Below are 19791 nucleotides of genomic sequence, written 5' to 3'. Positions count from 1 at the left end.
AGTATTAGTATCAGTAGTATCAGTAGTAGTAGCAGTAGTAGTAGTAGTAGTAGTAGTATCAGTAGTAGTAGTAGTAGTATCAGTAGTAGTAGTATCAGTAGTAGTAGTATCAGTAGTAGTAGTAGTAGTAGTAGTAGTATTAGTATCAGTAGTATCAGTAGTAGTAGCAGTAGTAGTAGTAGTAGTAGTAGTATCAGTAGTAGTAGTAGTAGTATCAGTAGTAGTAGTATCAGTAGTAGTAGTATCAGTAGTAGTAGTAGTAGTAGCAGTAGTATTAGTATCAGTAGTATCAGTAGTAGTAGCAGTAGTAGTAGTAGTAGTAGTAGTATCAGTAGTATCAGTAGTAGTAGTAGTAGTAGTATCAGTAGTAGTATCAGTAGTAGTAGTAGTAGTAGTAGTAGTAGTATCAGTAGTACTGACCCCGTTGGCGGTGCTCACGGCCTGGTAGTAGATGATGTAGTAGTAGTAGTAGTAGTAGTAGTAGTAGTATCAGTAGTACTGACCCCGTTGGCGGTGCTCACAGCCTGGTAGTAGATGATGTAGTAGTAGTAGTAGTAGTAGTAGTAGTAGTATCAGTAGTACTGACCCCGTTGGCGGTGCTCACAGCCTGGTAGTAGATGATGTAGTAGTAGTAGTAGTAGTAGTAGTAGTAGTAGTAGTATCAGTAGTACTGACCCCGTTGGCGGTGCTCACGGCCTGGTAGTAGACCCCGTAGCTCTTGTGTGGCAGTAACGGGGCGTTCCAGTATCCGTTATACGTGCGATTATCCCCTGGAAACACGTGTCCTGCGTTAGTACTACAAACACACTGCGGTCCTGCGGTACTGCGATACTGCAGTACTGCGATACTGCAGTACTCACCGATGCAGAAGGCCAGGTTCTGACTGACGGCGGCGCGGCTCAGCTCGGCGCTGAAGTAATACGGCGAGGCGAGCGAGGAGGCGTTCCCGGCGTGGACGGGGATGGGGTAACAGCGCAGGATCTCTGCAGTACCTCTCCTCTGCCTGCGGGGGCGCTCCTCCTCCACCACCACCTGGTACTTACTGCAGAGGAGGAGAAGAAGCTCCACATTAATATGCAAATGTCACCGGGACGATTTACTGAAACCAAAAACAACAGGTCAGGTTATATTTCACCAGAGGAGCTTCTTTGAGCAGCTTCAGAAAACTTAAATCCATCTTTCTGCTTTGTAGCTGCTGTTCTCTTAATCTGATGTGTTAGTCTGGCAGAAACCGTCCTCATTGTGCCTTTATCTGCACAAACCCGAGTGTCTGAATCATCCACAAATCTCTCGATGATGACGCTTCATCTTTCACACACAAGACATTCAACTATTTCACACTTTCCATCAGCAGAAAGATCCTTTTTCTTTCCCTTATGGCTTGAAAATGATGATCTGCTTAATAATGAGGAACGTCCTTTACCTGGGCTTAACCTGAACCTGATCTGATCCCAGACTGTAGATGGAAATGCAGATGTTTAACCTCTGAACTCCCGCCTGAACCGAGAGGATCTTTTTCCTCACGTCAGCAGAGTTTTTTTCCATCATTTTTTTGTTGGGTATTCAACTCATTTATGTCACTTTTTTGTCTTTTTTTTTTTTTTCGTCACTTTTTAATCAAATTTAAGTCATTTTTTTTGTCACATTTTTGTCTTTTTTTGTCACATTTTTTTGTCTTTTTTTGTCACATTTTTTTGTCTTTTTTTGTCACATTTTTTTGTCACATTTTTGTCCATTTTTTTTTTTTCGTCACTTTTTTATCAAATTTTTGTCATTTACTTGTTACATTTTTGTCTTTTTTGTCACATTTTTTTTTTCTTTTTTTTTGTAAATTTTTTGTAAATTTTTTGTAACTTTTTTGTCATTTTTTTGTCAATTTTTTATCACATTTTTGTCATTTATTTGTTACATTTTTGTCTTTTTTTTGGTAAAATTTTTGTCAATTTTTTTTTTTTCGTCACTTTTTTATCAATGTTTTTGTCTCAGTTTTGTTGCTTTTTTCCAGAAGCTTTTGGATTGGGGTAAAGCCAAACTGGAGGAAATGTGCTCGGTTCAGGCGGGAGTTAAGGGGTTAAGGAGAGGACAGTGTCAGGACAGATGTAAATGCAGATGTTTAAGGAGAGGAAAGTGTCAGGACAGATGTAAATGCAGATGTTTGTGGGTGATTAAATATGAGTTTTTTCTGTGGGACAAAGTTCAAACGGGCCAAACCCAAACAAACCCAGGAAACGGCGGCCGGAGTTTCCACACAGGAAACAGGAAGTGACACGGCTTCAGTGAAACAAACAGGAGAATGTGGAGGTTAAGACCGAACCCAGTGAGGCTTTACCCAAATCTGAACGCTCTTTTAACCTTTACTTTAACACACTACATACTAAATAACATCATTAAGAGTAAATGATTAGTGTGACAGTGTTTGGTCCATAGTGCTGCCCCCTGCTGGCCTGGCTCACTTCTCATACATTGTACCTTTTTGACGCTCTTTTGTGGCTTTTAGATTTGGGTAAAGCCGGGAGGTTTAAGGGTCAGAGGTGAAGTCAAGGCTCCTGTGTTTCCGTGAGTGTTTGTTTTGTTCAGATGTTTGAAAGTAAAGTCTGATCCACAGATGTTCTGCCTCCGGGTCGGACTTTCATGTTTTTATTTGTCTCTTTACTGCCGACTCCGGGCGGCAGCAGACGGAGCCACACACGGGATAAACACGCCGTAAACACGGGCTGAACACGCCGTAAACACGGGCTGAACACGCCATAAACACGGGCAGAACACGGGCTGAACACGCCATAACCCGAGTGTGTCTGAATCATCCACAAATCTCTGATCAGTTCGATGATTACGCTTCATCTTTACTGAAATATCGAAGGTTTTCACACCGAGACCAAGACTTTCAACTATTTCACTCTTTCCATCTGCAGATCCTTTTTCTTTCCCTTATGGCTTAAAAATGATGATCTGCTTAATAATGAGGAACGTCCTTTAACTGGGCTTAACCTGAACCTGATCATCCCAGACTGTAGATGCAGATGTTTAACCTCTGAACTCCCGCCTGAACCGAGAGGGTCTTTTTCCTCACGTCAGCAGAGTTTTTTTACATCATTTTTTTGTTGAGGATTCAACTCATTTTGGTCACTTTTTAGTCATTTTTTTTGTCATTTTTTCGTAAATGTTTTGTGTTTTTTTTGTCAAATTTTTGTCCATTTTTTTTTGTCAGTTTTTTAATTAAAAAATTGTATTTTTCGTCAATTTTTTATCGATTTTTTGTCGTTTTTTGTCACATTTTTGTCACATTTTTGTCGTTTTTTTGTCACATTTTTGTCATTTTTTTGTCACATTTTTGTCATTTTTTTGTCACATTTTTGTCACATTTTTGTAGTTTTTTTGTCACATTTTTGTAGTTTTTTTGTCACATTTTTGTAGTTTTTTTGTCACATTTTTGTAGTTTTTTTGTCACATTTTTGTAGTTTTTTTGTCACATTTTTGTAGTTTTTTTGTCACATTTTTGTAGTTTTTTTGTCACATTTTTGTAGTTTTTTTGTCACATTTTTGTAGTTTTTTTGTCACATTTTTGTAGTTTTTTTGTAGTTTTTTTGTCACATTTTTGTCACATTTTTGTAGTTTTTTTGTCACATTTTTGTCACATTTTTGTAGTTTTTTCGTCACATTTTTGTAGTTTTTTTGTCACATTTTTGTAGTTTTTTCGTCACATTTTTGTAGTTTTTTTGTCACATTTTTGTAGTTTTTTTGTCACATTTTTGTAGTTTTTTTGTCACATTTTTGTAGTTTTTTTGTCACATTTTTGTAGTTTTTTTGTCACATTTTTGTAGTTTTTTTGTCACATTTTTGTAGTTTTTTCGTCACATTTTTGTAGTTTTTTTGTCACATTTTTGTAGTTTTTTTGTCACATTTTTGTAGTTTTTTTGTAGTTTTTTTGTCACATTTTTGTCACATTTTTGTAGTTTTTTTGTCACATTTTTGTAGTTTTTTTGTCACATTTTTGTAGTTTTTTTGTAGTTTTTTTGTCACATTTTTGTCACATTTTTGTAGTTTTTTTGTCACATTTTTGTCACATTTTTGTAGTTTTTTTGTCACATTTTTGTAGTTTTTTTGTCACATTTTTGTCACATTTTTGTAGTTTTTTCGTCACATTTTTGTAGTTTTTTTGTCACATTTTTGTAGTTTTTTCGTCACATTTTTGTAGTTTTTTTGTCACATTTTTGTAGTTTTTTTGTCACATTTTTGTAGTTTTTTTGTAGTTTTTTTGTCACATTTTTGTAGTTTTTTTGTCACATTTTTGTAGTTTTTTTGTCACATTTTTGTAGTTTTTTCGTCACATTTTTGTAGTTTTTTTGTCACATTTTTGTAGTTTTTTTGTCACATTTTTGTAGTTTTTTTGTCACATTTTTGTAGTTTTTTTGTCACATTTTTGTAGTTTTTTTGTCACATTTTTGTAGTTTTTTCGTCACATTTTTGTAGTTTTTTTGTCACATTTTTGTAGTTTTTTTGTCACATTTTTGTAGTTTTTTTGTAGTTTTTTTGTCACATTTTTGTCACATTTTTGTAGTTTTTTTGTCACATTTTTGTAGTTTTTTTGTCACATTTTTGTAGTTTTTTTGTAGTTTTTTTGTCACATTTTTGTCACATTTTTGTAGTTTTTTTGTCACATTTTTGTCACATTTTTGTAGTTTTTTTGTCACATTTTTGTAGTTTTTTTGTCACATTTTTGTCACATTTTTGTAGTTTTTTCGTCACATTTTTGTAGTTTTTTTGTCACATTTTTGTAGTTTTTTCGTCACATTTTTGTAGTTTTTTTGTCACATTTTTGTAGTTTTTTTGTCACATTTTTGTAGTTTTTTTGTAGTTTTTTTGTCACATTTTTGTAGTTTTTTTGTCACATTTTTGTAGTTTTTTTGTCACATTTTTGTAGTTTTTTCGTCACATTTTTGTAGTTTTTTTGTCACATTTTTGTAGTTTTTTTGTCACATTTTTGTAGTTTTTTTGTCACATTTTTGTAGTTTTTTTGTCACATTTTTGTAGTTTTTTCGTCACATTTTTGTAGTTTTTTCGTCACATTTTTGTAGTTTTTTTGTCACATTTTTGTAGTTTTTTTGTCACATTTTTGTAGTTTTTTTGTCACATTTTTGTAGTTTTTTTGTCACATTTTTGTAGTTTTTTTGTCACATTTTTGTAGTTTTTTTGTCACATTTTTGTAGTTTTTTTGTAGTTTTTTTGTCACATTTTTGTCACATTTTTGTAGTTTTTTCGTCACATTTTTGTAGTTTTTTGTCACATTTTTGTAGTTTTTTCGTCCATTTTTTGTGAATTTCTTGTGACATTTTTGTGACATTTTTTCCACTTTTCCATCAATTTTTCGTCACTTTTTTGTCAAAGTTTTGTCACTTTTTTGTCACATTTCCGTCATTGTTTTCGTCTCAGTTTTGTTGCTATTTTTTCCAGAAGCTTTTGGACTGGGTTGGGATAAACACGGCCTGAACACGCCGTATACACGGGCAGAACACGGGCTGAACACGGGATGAACACGGCTGCATTTACATTTATCTGGTTTCGATTAAAAGTCTTTGTGTTCGTCCTCCCACTCGCTGACGGCCATCTTTGTCTCTCTGCCGCTCACGCGTCGCCGACGGCAACAGCGCTTCCCCGTGAAGGCGTGAAGCGCTCGCTGAAAGAGGCGCTCGCTGAAAGAGGCGCTCAGTGAAAGAGGCGCTCGCTGAAGGAGGCGCTCAGTGAAAGAGGCGCTCAGTGAAAGAGGAGGATTAAGGTCCGACGCCGAGAGTTTATTCTAAATCTGCGCTGACGGAAACAGGACACGGATCTGAGGAAGGTTCCGCCGCGGGAAAGAACTCTGAAAGGGTTTTATTTAAAGACACGCGGCGGAACAATCTGCTCGAGCGCTGTGTTTAAAGACACACGGCGGAACAATCTGCTCGAGCGCTGTGTTTAAAGACACACGGCGGAACAATCTGCTCGAGCGCTGTGTTTAAAGACACACGGCGGAACAATCTGCTCGAGCGCTGTGTTTAAAGCCACGCTGCGGAACAATCAGAAGCCGCCTGTAGGATCCTGCTGGGCCGTCATGTTTCTGCTGATGTGGTTTTGTCTCCAGGGGTTCACAGACTCTTCAGGCCGTGACCCCGAAGTCACTCGAGCGACGCCAGAGGAAAGTGTCAGGACAGATGTAAATGCAGATGTTTAACCTCTTAACTCCCGCCTGAACCGAGAGGATCTTTTTCCTCACGTCGTCAGATTTTCTTTCCATCATTTTTTTGTTGGGTATTCAACTCATTTTTTTAACAATTTTTTGTCATTTAAAAAAAAATATTGTCACATTTTTGTCATTTTTTCATAATTTTTTTAATCACTTTTCCATCAGTTTTTCGTCACTTTTTTGTCACATTTTTTGTCTTTTTTTCGTTAATTTTCCATAAATTTTTTGTCGTTTTTTTGTTACATTTTTGTCAAATTTTTGTCATTTTTTTAACAAATTTTTGTCACATTTTTTTTAATTTTTTTCATAATTTTTTTATCACTTTTCCATCAGTTTTTTGTCATTTTTTGCCTTTTTTTTTGGTTTTACGTCATTTTTTAAATAAATTTTTTGTCATTTTTTCGTAGATTTTTCATCATTTTTTTTTATTTTTTTGACAATTTTTTATCAAATTTTTGTCATTTTTTTATCCATTTTTTATCATTTTTTCATCCATTTTACGTCACTTTTTTGTCACATTTTTGTCATTTGTTCGTTAATTTTTTATTAATTTTTTGTCAAATTTTTGTCATTTTTTTAACAAATTTTTGTCACATTTTTGTCACATTTTTGTCATTTTTTCATCATTTTTTTTTTATCACTTATTCATTAATTTTTTGTCACTTTTTTGTCACATTTCCGTCCTTGTTTTCGTCTCAGTTTTGTTGCTCTTTGACTGATTTGACTGATGTCGTTTTATCTCCAGGGTTCACAGACTCTTCAGGCCGTGACCCCGAAGTCACTCGAGCGACGCCTCCTTCACCTCTACAATCATCCAGGTGTAAAACATGTACAATGGGGTTTAATGACGTTTGTAAGTCCTGCACATGTGCTGCCGCTGAGCCCCTGAGCCACAGCCTGACAGGTGTGAGACGTGTTCGCTCCGGCGTGACGAGGCGACGGAGCCGATCATGTGACTGACGGGTCTGTGTCTCACCGGGTTCGACTGAGACGCTCTCCTCCCCCTTCTCCCTCCTCTCCTCCCTCCCCCTTCTCCCTCCTCTCCTCTCCACCTTCTCCCTTCCCTCCTCTCCTCCTTCTCCCTCTTCTCCTCTCCACCTTCTCCCCCTTCTCCCTCTTCTCCTCTCCACCTTCTCCACCTTCTCCACCTTCTCCCCCTTCTCCCTCTTCTCCTCTCCACCTTCTCCCCCTTCTCCCTCTTCTCCTCTCCACCTTCTCCCCCTTCTCCCTCTTCTCTCCTCTCCCCCTTCTCCTCCTTCTCCCACCCCCCTTTCTCCCTCCCTCTTCTCCTCCCCACCCTCCCCCCTCTCTCCTCCTCTCTCCTCTCCCCCTTCTCCTCCTTCTCCCACCCCCCTTTCTCCCTCCCTCTTCTCCTCTCCACCTTCTCCCCCTTCTCCCCCTTCTCCTCTCCACCTTCTCCCCCTTCTCCCTCTTCTCCTCTCCACCTTCTCCCCCTTCTCCCTCTTCTCCTCTCCACCTTCTCCCCCTTCTCCCTCTTCTCCTCTCCACCTTCTCCACCTTCTCCACCTTCTCCCCCTTCTCCTCTCCACCTTCTCCCCCTTCTCCCCCTTCTCCTCTCCACCTTCTCCCCCTTCTCCCCCTTCTCCTCTCCACCTTCTCCCCCTTCTCCCTCTTCTCCTCTCCACCTTCTCCCCCTTCTCCTCTCCACCTTCTCCCCCTCCTCCCTTTTCTCCTCTCCCCCTTCTCCCCCTTCTCCCTCTTCTCCTCTCCACCTTCTCCCCCTTCTCCTCTCCACCTTCTCCCCCTTCTCCTCTCCACCTTCTCCCCCTTCTCCCCCTTCTCCCTCTTCTCCTCCCCACCTTCTCCTCCTTCTCCCTCCTCCTCCCCCTTCTCCTCCTTCTCCCTCCTCCTTCCCCTTCTCCTCCTTCTCCCTTTTCTCCCTCCTTTCTTCCCACCTCCTCCTCCTCCTCTTGTCTTTTTTCCCTCCACTTCTCCCCAAATCTTTTTCCTCAATTTAATTTTTTTGTTTTTTCACTTTGTATTAAAAGTTTTTCCTCCATTTTAGTTGCTTTTTTCAGTTTTTAAACTTTTTTTTTTTTCCCCAAATTTTTTTTTGCATAATTTTCCCTTTTTAAAAAAACAACATAATTTTAATTTTTGTAACAAATTTTTTTTCTCTCAGTTTGTTTCCCACAATGTTTCCAATTTCTTTATAAATTTCCCCCCATTCTTTCCACTTTTTGCCCCTGGAGATAAACTCGATATCACCCCCCCCCCTCGCTCCCCCTCGCCCCCCCGTCCGCTCTCGTCTCCGGCTCGTGAATAATGGAGGACGCGGCTCATCCAGTTTTGATGAGAAAAACGTGAAACATTTAGGTCTGACAGAAGCAGCACTTCAGCCTGTCACTCACAGTACCAGAGCTCACCTGACGGGGGCGCTTCAGCCTCTGTTATCCCTCACTCTCACAGTACCAGGGCTCACCTGACGGGGGCGCTTCAGCCTCTGTTATCCCTCACTCTCACAGTACCAGGGCTCACCTGACGGGGGCGCTTCAGCCTCTGTTACCCCTCACTCTCACAGTACCAGGGCTCACCTGAAGGGGGCGCTTCAGCCTGTGTTACCCCTCACTCTCACAGTACCAGGGCTCACCTGAAGGGGGCGCTTCAGCCTCTGTTACCCCTCACTCTCACAGTACCAGAGCTCACCTGAAGGGGGCGCTTCAGCCTCTGTTATCCCTCACTCTCACAGTACCAGAGCTCACCTGAAGGGGGCGCTTCAGCCTCTGTTATCCCTCACTCTCACAGTACCAGAGCTCACCTGAAGGGGGCGCTTCAGCCTCTGTTACCCCTCACTCTCACAGTACCAGAGCTCACCTGACGGGGGCGCTTCAGCCTCTGTTATCCCTCACTCTCACAGTACCAGAGCTCACCTGACGGGGGCGCTTCAGCCTCTGTTATCCCTCACTCTCACAGTACCAGAGCTCACCTGACGGGGGCGCTTCAGCCTCTGTTACCCCTCACTCTCACAGTACCAGAGCTCACCTGACGGGGGCGGAGCAGCCTCTGTTATCCCTCACTCTCACAGTACCAGAGCTCACCTGAAGGGGGCGCTTCAGCCTCTGTTATCCCTCACTCTCACAGTACCAGAGCTCACCTGAAGGGGGCGCTTCAGCCTCTGTTATCCCTCACTCTCACAGTACCAGGGCTCACCTGACGGGGGCGCTTCAGCCTCTGTTATCCCTCACTCTCACAGTACCGGGGCTCACCTGAAGGGGGCGCTTCAGCCTCTGTTATCCCTCACTCTCACAGTACCAGAGCTCACCTGACGGGGGCGCTTCAGCCTCTGTTATCCCTCACTCTCACAGTACCAGAGCTCACCTGAAGGGGGCGCTTCAGCCTCTGTTATCCCTCACTCTCACAGTACCAGAGCTCACCTGAAGGGGGCGGAGCAGCCTCTGTTACCCCTCACTCTCACAGTACCAGAGCTCACCTGACGGGGGCGCTTCAGCCTCTGTTATCCCTCACTCTCACAGTACCAGAGCTCACCTGAAGGGGGCGCTTCAGCCTCTGTTACCCCTCACTCTCACAGTACCGGGGCTCACCTGAAGGGGGCGGAGCAGCCTCTGTTATCCCTCACTCTCACAGTACCAGAGCTCACCTGAAGGGGGCGCTTCAGCCTCTGTTACCCCTCACTCTCACAGTACCGGGGCTCACCTGACGGGGGCGCCGCGGCTCTGGGCGGGGCGCAGCAGCACGGTGACGCTGGACTCCGTCTGGTTCAGGGGAGACTCCTGGTCGTACGCCGGCATCAAGGGAGCTGAAACAAACACACCAGTACAGATGACTATACCTTTAACTAAACCTTTAACTATACCTTTAACTAAACCTTTAACTAAACCTTTAACTAAACCTGTAACTAAACCTTTAGCCTTAAGAGCTTTAGCTTTAGCTTTAACTTTAGCTTTAACTTTAACTTTAGCTTTAGCTTTAACTTTAGCTTTAGCTTTAACTTTAACTTTAGCTTTAGCTTTAGCTTTAGCTTTAACTTTAACTTTAGCTTTACCTTTAGCTTTAACTTTAACTTTAACTTTAACTTTAGCTTTAGCTTTAACTTTAACTTTAGCTTTAGCTTTAACTTTAACTTTAGCTTTAGCTTTAACTTTAGCTTTAACTTTACCTTTAGCTTTAACTTTAGCTTTAACTTTAGCTTTAGCTTTAGCTTTAACTTTAGCTTTAGCTTTAGCTTTAGCTTTAACTTTAGCTTTAGCTTTAGCTTTAATTTTATCTTTACCTTTAGCTTTAGCTTTAGCTTTAACTTTAGCTTTAGCTTTAGCTTTAACTTTAACTTTAACTTTAGCTTTAGCTTTAACTTTAACTTTAGCTTTACCTGTAGCTTTAACTTTAACTTTAGCTTTAGCTTTAACTTTAACTTTAGCTTTAGCTTTAGCTTTAACTTTAACTTTAACTTTAGCTTTAGCTTTAGCTTTAGCTTTAATTTTATCTTTATCTTTAGCTTTAGCTTTAGCTTTAACTTTAACTTTAGCTTTAGCTTTAGCTTTAACTTTAACTTTAGCTTTACCTGTAGCTTTACCTTTACCTTTAACTTTAACTTTAACTTTAACTTTAGCTTTAGCTTTAACTTTAACTTTAGCTTTAGCTTTAACTTTAACTTTAACTTTAACTTTAGCTTTAGCTTTAGCTTTAGCTTTACCTTTAGCTTTAGCTTTAGCTTTAGCTTTAGCTTTAACTTTAACTTTAACTTTAACTTTAACTTTAACTTTAACTTTACCTTTAGCTTTAGCTTTAGCTTTAGCTTTAACTTTAGCTTTAGCTTTAACTTTAACTTTAGCTTTAGCTTTAGCTTTACCTTTAGCTTTAGCTTTAGCTTTAGCTTTACCTTTAGCTTTAGCTTTAGCTTTACCTTTAGCTTTAGCTTTAGCTTTAGCTTTGGCCAAACAGAATCGTACATGTAAGTCTCTGAGATCCTCGTAGTGAACTGTGTCTCTACCTGAGATCCTTGTAGTGAACTGAGTCTCTACCTGAGATCCTCATAGTGAACTGCGTCTCTACCTGAGATCCTCATAGTGAACTGCGTCTCTACCTGAGATCCTCATAGTGAACTGCGTCTCTACCTGAGATCCTCATAGTGAACTGCGTCTCTACCTGAGATCCTCATAGTGAACTGTGTCTCTACCTGAGATCCTCGTAGTGAACTGTGTCTCTACCTGAGATCCTTGTAGTGAACTGTGTCTCTACCTGAGATCCTCGTAGTGAACTGTGTCTCTACCTGAGATCCTCATAGTGAACTGTGTCTCTACCTGAGATCCTCATAGTGAACTGTGTCTCTACCTGAGATCCTCATAGTGAACTGTGTCTCTACCTGAGATCCTCGTAGTGAACTGTGTCTCTACCTGAGATCCTTGTAGTGAACTGTGTCTCTACCTGAGATCCTCGTAGTGAACTGTGTCTCTACCTGAGATCCTTGTAGTGAACTGTGTCTCTACCTGAGATCCTCGTAGTGAACTGTGTCTCTACCTGAGATCCTTGTAGTGAACTGTGTCTCTACCTGAGATCCTCGTAGTGAACTGTGTCTCTACCTGAGATCCTTGTAGTGAACTGTGTCTCTACCTGAGATCCTCGTAGTGAACTGTGTCCCTGTTAGACCCTGTTAGACCCAGTTAGACCCGGTTAGACCCTGTTAGACCCCGGTTAGACCCCTTTAGACCCCGGTTAGACCCCTTTAGACCCCAGTTAGACCCCTTTAGACCCCGGTTAGACCCTGTTAGACCCCGGTTAGACCCCTTTAGACCCCGGTTAGACCCTGTTAGACCCCGGTTAGACCCCTTTAGACCCCGGTTAGACCCTGTTAGACCCCGGTTAGACCCCTTTAGACCCCGGTTAGACCCCTTTAGACCCCTTTAGACCCCGGTTAGACCCCTTTAAACCCCTTTAGACCCCAGTTAGACCCCTTTAGACCCCAGTTAGACCCCTTTAGACCCCAGTTAGACCCCTTTAGACCCCTGTTAGACCCCAGTTAGACCCCTTTAGACCCCAGTTAGACCCCTTTAGACCCCGGTTAGACCCCAGTTAGACCCCTTTAGACCCCTGTTAGACCCCAGTTAGACCCCTTTAGACCCCTGTTAGACCCCTTTAGACCCCTGTTAGACCCCAGTTAGACCCCTTTAGACCCCTGTTAGACCCCAGTTAGACCCCTTTAGACCCCTGTTAGACCCCTTTAGACCCCGGTTAGACCCTGTTAGACCCCTTTAGACCCCTTTAGACCCCGGTTAGACCCTATTAGACCCCTGTTAGACCCCTTTAGACCCCAGTTAGACCCCTTTAGACCCCTGTTAGACCCCTGTTAGACCCCTGTTAGACCCCTTTAGACCCCGGTTAGACCCTGTTAGACCCCTTTAGACCCTATTAGACCCCTGTTAGACCCCTTTAGACCCCAGTTAGACCCCTTTAGACCCCTGTTAGACCCCTGTTAGACCCCTGTTAGACCCCTTTAGACCCCGGTTAGACCCTGTTAGACCCCTTTAGACCCTATTAGACCCCTGTTAGACCCCTTTAGACCCCAGTTAGACCCCTTTAGACCCCTGTTAGACCCCTGTTAGACCCCTGTTAGACCCCTTTAGACCCCGGTTAGACCCTGTTAGACCCCTTTAGACCCTATTAGACCCCAGTTAGACCCCTTTAGACCCCGGTTAGACCCCAGTTAGACCCCTTTAGACCCCTGTTAGACCCCAGTTAGACCCCTTTAGACCCCTGTTAGACCCCTTTAGACCCCTGTTAGACCCCAGTTAGACCCCTTTAGACCCCTGTTAGACCCCAGTTAGACCCCTTTAGACCCCTGTTAGACCCCTTTAGACCCCGGTTAGACCCTGTTAGACCCCTTTAGACCCCTGTTAGACCCCAGTTAGACCCCTTTAGACCCCGGTTAGACCCTATTAGACCCTGTTAGACCCCTTTAGACCCTGTAGGCGTCTCTACCTGAGATCCTTGTAGTGAACTGTGTCCCTACCTGAGATCCTCATAGTGAACTGAGTCTCTACCTGAGATCCTCATAGTGAACTGAGTCTCTACCTGAGATCCTTGTAGTGAACTGCGTCCCTGTTAGACCCCGGTTAGACCCCGGTTAGACCCCTTTAGACCCTGTTAGACCCCGGTTAGACCCCTTTAGACCCCTTTAGACCCCTTTAGACCCCTGTTAGACCCCTTTAGACCCCGTTAGACCCCTTTAGACCCCGTTAGACCCCTTTAGACCCCTGTTAGACCCCGGTTAGACCCCAGTTAGACCCCTTTAGACCCCTTTAGACCCCTGTTAGACCCCTTTAGACCCCTGTTAGACCCCTTTAGACCCCTGTTAGACCCCAGTTAGACCCCTTTAGACCCCTGTTAGACCCCAGTTAGACCCCTTTAGACCCCTGTTAGACCCCTTTAGACCCCGGTTAGACCCTGTTAGACCCCTTTAGACCCCTTTAGACCCCGGTTAGACCCTATTAGACCCCTGTTAGACCCCTTTAGACCCCTGTTAGACCCCTTTAGACCCCTGTTAGACCCCTTTAGACCCCTGTTAGACCCCTGTTAGACCCCTGTTAGACCCCTGTTAGACCCCTTTAGACCCCGGTTAGACCCTGTTAGACCCCTTTAGACCCTATTAGACCCCTGTTAGACCCCTTTAGACCCCTGTTAGACCCCAGTTAGACCCCTTTAGACCCCGGTTAGACCCTATTAGACCCTGTTAGACCCCTTTAGACCCCGGTTAGACCCCTTTAGACCCTGTAGGCGTCTCTACCTGAGATCCTTGTAGTGAACTGTGTCCCTACCTGAGATCCTCATAGTGAACTGAGTCTCTACCTGAGATCCTCATAGTGAACTGAGTCTCTACCTGAGATCCTTGTAGTGAACTGCGTCCCTGTTAGACCCCGGTTAGACCCCGGTTAGACCCCTTTAGACCCTGTTAGACCCCTTTAGACCCCTTTAGACCCCTTTAGACCCCTGTTAGACCCCTTTAGACCCCGTTAGACCCCTTTAGACCCCGTTAGACCCCTTTAGACCCCGTTAGACCCCTTTAGACCCCTGTTAGACCCCGGTTAGACCCCTGTTAGACCCCTTTAGACCCCTTTAGACCCTGTTAGACCCTGTTAGACCCCTTTAGACCACGGTTAGACCCCTGTTAGACCCCTTTAGACCCCTGTTAGACCCCTTTAGACCCTGTTAGACCCCGGTTAGACCCCTGTTAGACCCTGTTAGACCCCTTTAGACCCCTTTAGACCCCTGTTAGACCCCTTTAGACCCCTTTAGACCCTGTTAGACCCTGTTAGACCCCTTTAGACCACGGTTAGACCCCTGTTAGACCCCTTTAGACCCCTGTTAGACCCCTTTAGACCCTGTTAGACCCCGGTTAGACCCCTGTTAGACCCTGTTAGACCCCTTTAGACCCCTTTAGACCACGGTTAGACCCCTTTAGACCCCTGTTAGACCCCTTTAGACCCCTGTTAGACCCCTTTAGACCCTGTTAGACCCCGGTTAGACCCCAGTTAGACCCTGTTAGACCCCTTTAGACCCCTTTAGACCACGGTTAGACCCCTTTAGACCCCGGTTAGACCCCTTTAGACCCTGTAGGCGTCCCTACCTGAGATCCTTGTAGTGAACTGCGTGCCGCTCGCCGTGCCGAAGCCCTTCACCGTGGACGCTCTGATGGTGAAGGAGTAGGTGGAGCCTGGGAACAGCCCCGTGAACACGTGGCTCGTCTCATTGGCCGGTTTGAACACGCGGCCGCTCTGATTGGTCAGGTCGAACTCGGTGTCGAAGGAGCTCAGGGCCTTGTAGGAGATCTGGAGGAGAGAGAGAGAGGGAGAGGAGAGTCAGGTGCCCTCCCGTCACAGCCAGGGAGGGGTCACGGGGTCACGGGGTCACGGGGGCGGGGCTTACCTCGTACTGACGGATGACTCCGAACTTTTGCAGAGGTTCTCTCCAGCTCAGGCTGATCTGCTGCTCGTAACTGCTGCCCACGATGGAGTCGAGAGGAACCGGGCCCGGGACTGAGCACAGAGAGGCCGATATTAACCGATACTGTACCGATACTGTACCGATACTGACGATACAGAGGCACCGGGCCCGGCACTGAGCACAGAGAGGCCGATATTTACCGATACTTCACCGATACTACACCGATACTGACGATACAGAGGAACCGGGCCCAGGACTGAGCACAGAGAGGCCGATATTAACCGATACTTCACCGATACTGTACCGATACTGACGATACAGAGGAACCAGGCCCGGGACTGAGCACAGAGAGGCCGATATTAACCGATACTTCACCGATACTGTACCGATACTGACGATACAGAGGAACCAGGCCCGGGACTGAGCACAGAGAGGCCGATATTAGCCGATACTTCACCGATACTCTGACGATACTGACGCTACAGACGCACTGGGCCCAGGACTGAGCACAGAGAGGCCGATATTAACCGATACTTCACCGATACTTCACCGATACTGACGATACAGAGGAACCGGGCCCGGGACTGAGCACAGAGAGGCCGATATTAACCGATACTTCACCGATACTTCACCGATACTTCACCGATACTGACGATACAGCCGCACCGGGCCCGGGACTGAGCACAGAGAGGCCGATATTAACCGATACTTCACCGATACTTTACCGATACTGACGCTACAGAGGAACCGGGCCCGGGACTGAGCACAGAGAGGCCGATATTAACCGATACTGTACCGATACTGACGATACAGAGGAACCGGGCCCGGGACTGAGCACAGAGAGGCCGATATTAACCGATACTTCACCGATACTTCACCGATACTTTACCGATACTGACGATACAGAGGAACCGGCCCCGGCACTGAGCACAGAGAGGCCGATATTAACCGATACTTCACCGATACTTCACCGATACTTCACCGATACTGACGATACAGCCGCACCGGGCCCGGGACTGAGCACAGAGAGGCCGATATTAACCGATACTTTACCGATACTTCACCGATAGTGACGCTACAGAGGAACCGGGCCCGGCACTGAGCACAGAGAGGCCGATATTAACCGATACTTCACCGATACAGAGGAACCGGGCCCGGGACTGAGCACAGAGAGGTCGATATTAACCGATACTTCACCGATACTTCACCGATACTTCACCGATACTGACGATACAGAGGAACCGGGCCCGGGACTGAGCACAGAGAGGCCGATATTAACCGATACTTCACCGATACAGAGGAACCGGGCCCGGGACTGAGCACAGAGAGGCCGATATTAACCGATACTTCACCGATACTGACGATACAGAGGCACCAGGCCCGGCACTGAGCACAGAGAGGCCGATATTAACCGATACTTCACCGATACTACATCGATACTGACGATACAGAGGCACCGGGCCCGGGACTGAGCACAGAGAGGCCGATATTAACCGATACTGTACCGATACTTCACCGATACTGACGATACAGAGGCACCAGGCCCGGGACTGAGCACAGAGAGGCCGATATTAACCGATACTTCACCGATACTACACCAATACTGACGATACAGAGGCACCGGGCCCGGGACTGAGCACAGAGAGGCCGATATTAACCGATACTCCACCGATACTACACCGATACTTCACCGATACTGTACCAATACTGACGATACAGAGGAACCGGGCCCGGGACTGAGCACAGAGAGGCCGATATTAACCGATACTTCACCGATACTGTACCGATACTGACGATACAGAGGAACCGGGCCCGGCACTGAGCACAGAGAGGCCGATATTAACCGATACTTCACCGATACTTCACCGATACTTCACCGATACTTCACCGATACTTCACCGATACTACACCGATAGTGACGATACAGAGGAACCGGGCCCGGTACTGAGCACAGAGAGGCTGATATTAACCGATATTAACCGATACTTTACCGATACTCTGACGATACAGAGGAACCGGGCCCGGGACTGAGCACAGAGAGGCCGATATTAACCGATATTTACCGATACTTTACCGATACTTCACCGGTACTGACGATACAGAGGCACCAGGCCCGGGACTGAGCACAGAGAGGCCGATATTAACCGATACTTCACCGATACTCTGACGATACTGACGATACAGAGGAACCGGGCCCGGCACTGAGCACAGAGAGGCCGATATTAACCGATATTTACCGATACTTCACCGATACTTCACCGATACTGACGATACAGAGGAGCCGGCCCTGGGACTGAGCACAGAGAGGCCGATATTTACCGATATTCACCGATATTTACCGACATTAACCGATTTTCACCGATATTTACCGATATTTACCGATACTCTGACGATACAGAGGCACCGGCCCTGGGACTGAGCACAGAGAGACCGATATTTACCGATATTCACCGATATTTACCGATATTTACCGATATTCACCGATATTCACCGATATTTACCGATTTTCACCGATATTTACCGATATTGACCGCTACTCTGACGATATCGAGAGGAACCGGCCCCGGGACTGAGCACAGAGAGACCGATACTTTAACCACTTGTCTTTATCACGTGTGTTAGCGTGTGTTTAGCGTGTGTTAGCGTGTGTTTAGCGTGTGTTAGCGTGTGTTAGCGTGTGTTGTTAGCGTGTTAAGCGTACCGTCCTGCTCCGTGTGCACCGGCAGACCCTCGCTCTCCTTGTGGCCCTCTGAGTTGGACAGGACGAGCTTCAGGCTGATGTTGGTGAACGGGGGGAGGTTACGGAGCGTGTACTGAGGCAGCGAGCTCAGCGAATCAGAGACCAGCTGCTCCCGGAGCTCCTCCCTGAAACACAGATCACAGGGTGAGGCCCGGCGTGAGGCCCGGCGGCCCCGTCTGCGTCCCCGTCCCGCCCCTCACCGGCCGTGCGCGCCCCCTGTGGGCCTGTAGCGGTACTGCAGGGTCAGGTTGTAGGAGTAACAGCGCGTCACGTTGTATCCGAACGGCTCCCAGCGAATCGTCACCTCTTTGGACTGAACCTCCACGAGCTGCAGGCGCCGCGGCCCGTGCATGGGGTCTGCAACATACAAACAGGTCATACGTGTGGAGCGGACAACACGGATACAGGTCATACAGGTCATATACGTGTGGAGCAAACATCTGAAAAAATGTGATCAATCCAAGAGAAAATGTGAGCAATATACAGTATACAGGGTGCATGCACTAAAATGGCCGCCATGTTTTTTCATGATATTTCCGGCAGAGCAGACCCTCCGATTATTGGTCCTTAGGGTCAAAGTTAACAGAAAAAACACAAATAAAAAGTACAGCAGACCATGTCAGGTTCAACCCAATTGGCTTGTTGCACGGTGTGGCTATGCTAGTTCCTCTGACCTGAAGTTGTGAGCGCCAGCACTTCCTGTCTGTATTCTTTTCCTGGAATATATTGTCTAAATTGGAGACACCTGTGATCATAAAGGATTGAGCTTATCTTGAAGCTAAAGGCTAACATGCTATTAAAAAAATGAATAAAAGGCACTATTTCAAATTGTATAATACATGAAATGAATGTTAGCCTTTAGCTTCAAGACAAACTCACTGATCCTTATAAACACAGACGTCTCCTCTACGGAAATATTTACACTGTACAGCAACTCGTTTACCTGCAGGAAGTGATCATCTACCAGGAACTCACCGTCCATCACAGAATCTTTAGGAATTACGGTGATTCGAACAAGTCTAAGCTAATTTTAATGGAAATTAATAAGAACAGGAAGTGCTAGCGCCCACAACTTCAGGTTAGAGGAACTAGCGTAGCCACATTGTGCAACAAGCCAATTTTCAGACTTTGGGTCCCTGACTACTAGCCTAGCACTAGCCTAGCACTAGCCTAGCACTAGCCTAGCACTAGCGCTAACTAACGAAACTCTTCAAATATAAGAACTGCATGAATGTCTCAGTCTGAAGGTAAGGTCACAGCCCCTCCTCCCCCCGACCCCCCCCCCCCAGGCCTCACTCAGACTGACCCCCCCCCCCCCCAGGCCTCACTCAGACTGACCCCCCCCCCTCTCTGCTGAATGATTGATTCTCTGTGGGGATAATGGCTCTTTTTATCACATTCTCTTTACTGTCTCCTGTGCTGTGAGTGGCGGACGGTGAGTTTGCTCCTGTGAGGATGTGGGTCTGTGGGGGGGTCTGTGGGGGGGTCTGTGTGGGGGTCTGAGGGGGGGTCTGAGGTCCCCTGACTGTCCCCTGTGCTGTAAGTGGCGCACACAGGATAAATAGAGACATCCATTAAAGCTCTGCTCTCGCACAGATGAATATTTCACTGCTGCGTCTCTTTGCGCCTCAGATTGTTTCGCTCGGACGGAGAAAAACTCTTATTTCTGTGATTCTATTTGTGTTTGTGTTTCAGACTCGGGACAGACTCAGGCTTTTAAATACTCACTGTTAAAGCTGCAAACTCCCATTTCACAAACAACTCTCACAATGTTCCAATGGAAAGACCTCAGAAACGTTGAGGAACAAATGAGACTTTTTATGTTTTCTGCCTGAAAATGCCCCAAAGTATTTTCAGCAACACAATGAGACAGAGCCTTGAAAAGACACGGTTCAACGGTGACCTGGTTAATACA

General features: G+C 45.3%; 1 protein-coding gene across 1 annotated transcript; it reads right to left on the bottom strand.

Moving 5' to 3' along the window:
* Positions 1 to 600: 600 nt before the first annotated feature.
* Positions 601 to 18233, bottom strand: ptprma (protein tyrosine phosphatase receptor type Ma; the record flags this gene model as incomplete). The annotated part of the gene is made up of 7 exons (XM_079583293.1): positions 601 to 770; positions 861 to 1042; positions 9896 to 9998; positions 14820 to 15021; positions 15119 to 15228; positions 17838 to 18001; positions 18077 to 18233. Coding segments are annotated over 7 exons (1088 nt in total), but the record flags the coding sequence as incomplete, so codon positions are not given.
* Positions 18234 to 19791: the final 1558 nt, after the last annotated feature.

The sequence above is a fragment of the Gobius niger genome (genome assembly GCF_951799975.1).
Source record: "Gobius niger genome assembly, contig: SCAFFOLD_224, whole genome shotgun sequence".
NCBI classification, from domain to species: domain Eukaryota; kingdom Metazoa; phylum Chordata; class Actinopteri; order Gobiiformes; family Gobiidae; genus Gobius; species Gobius niger.
This window is presented reverse-complemented; position numbering and strand designations above follow the sequence as displayed.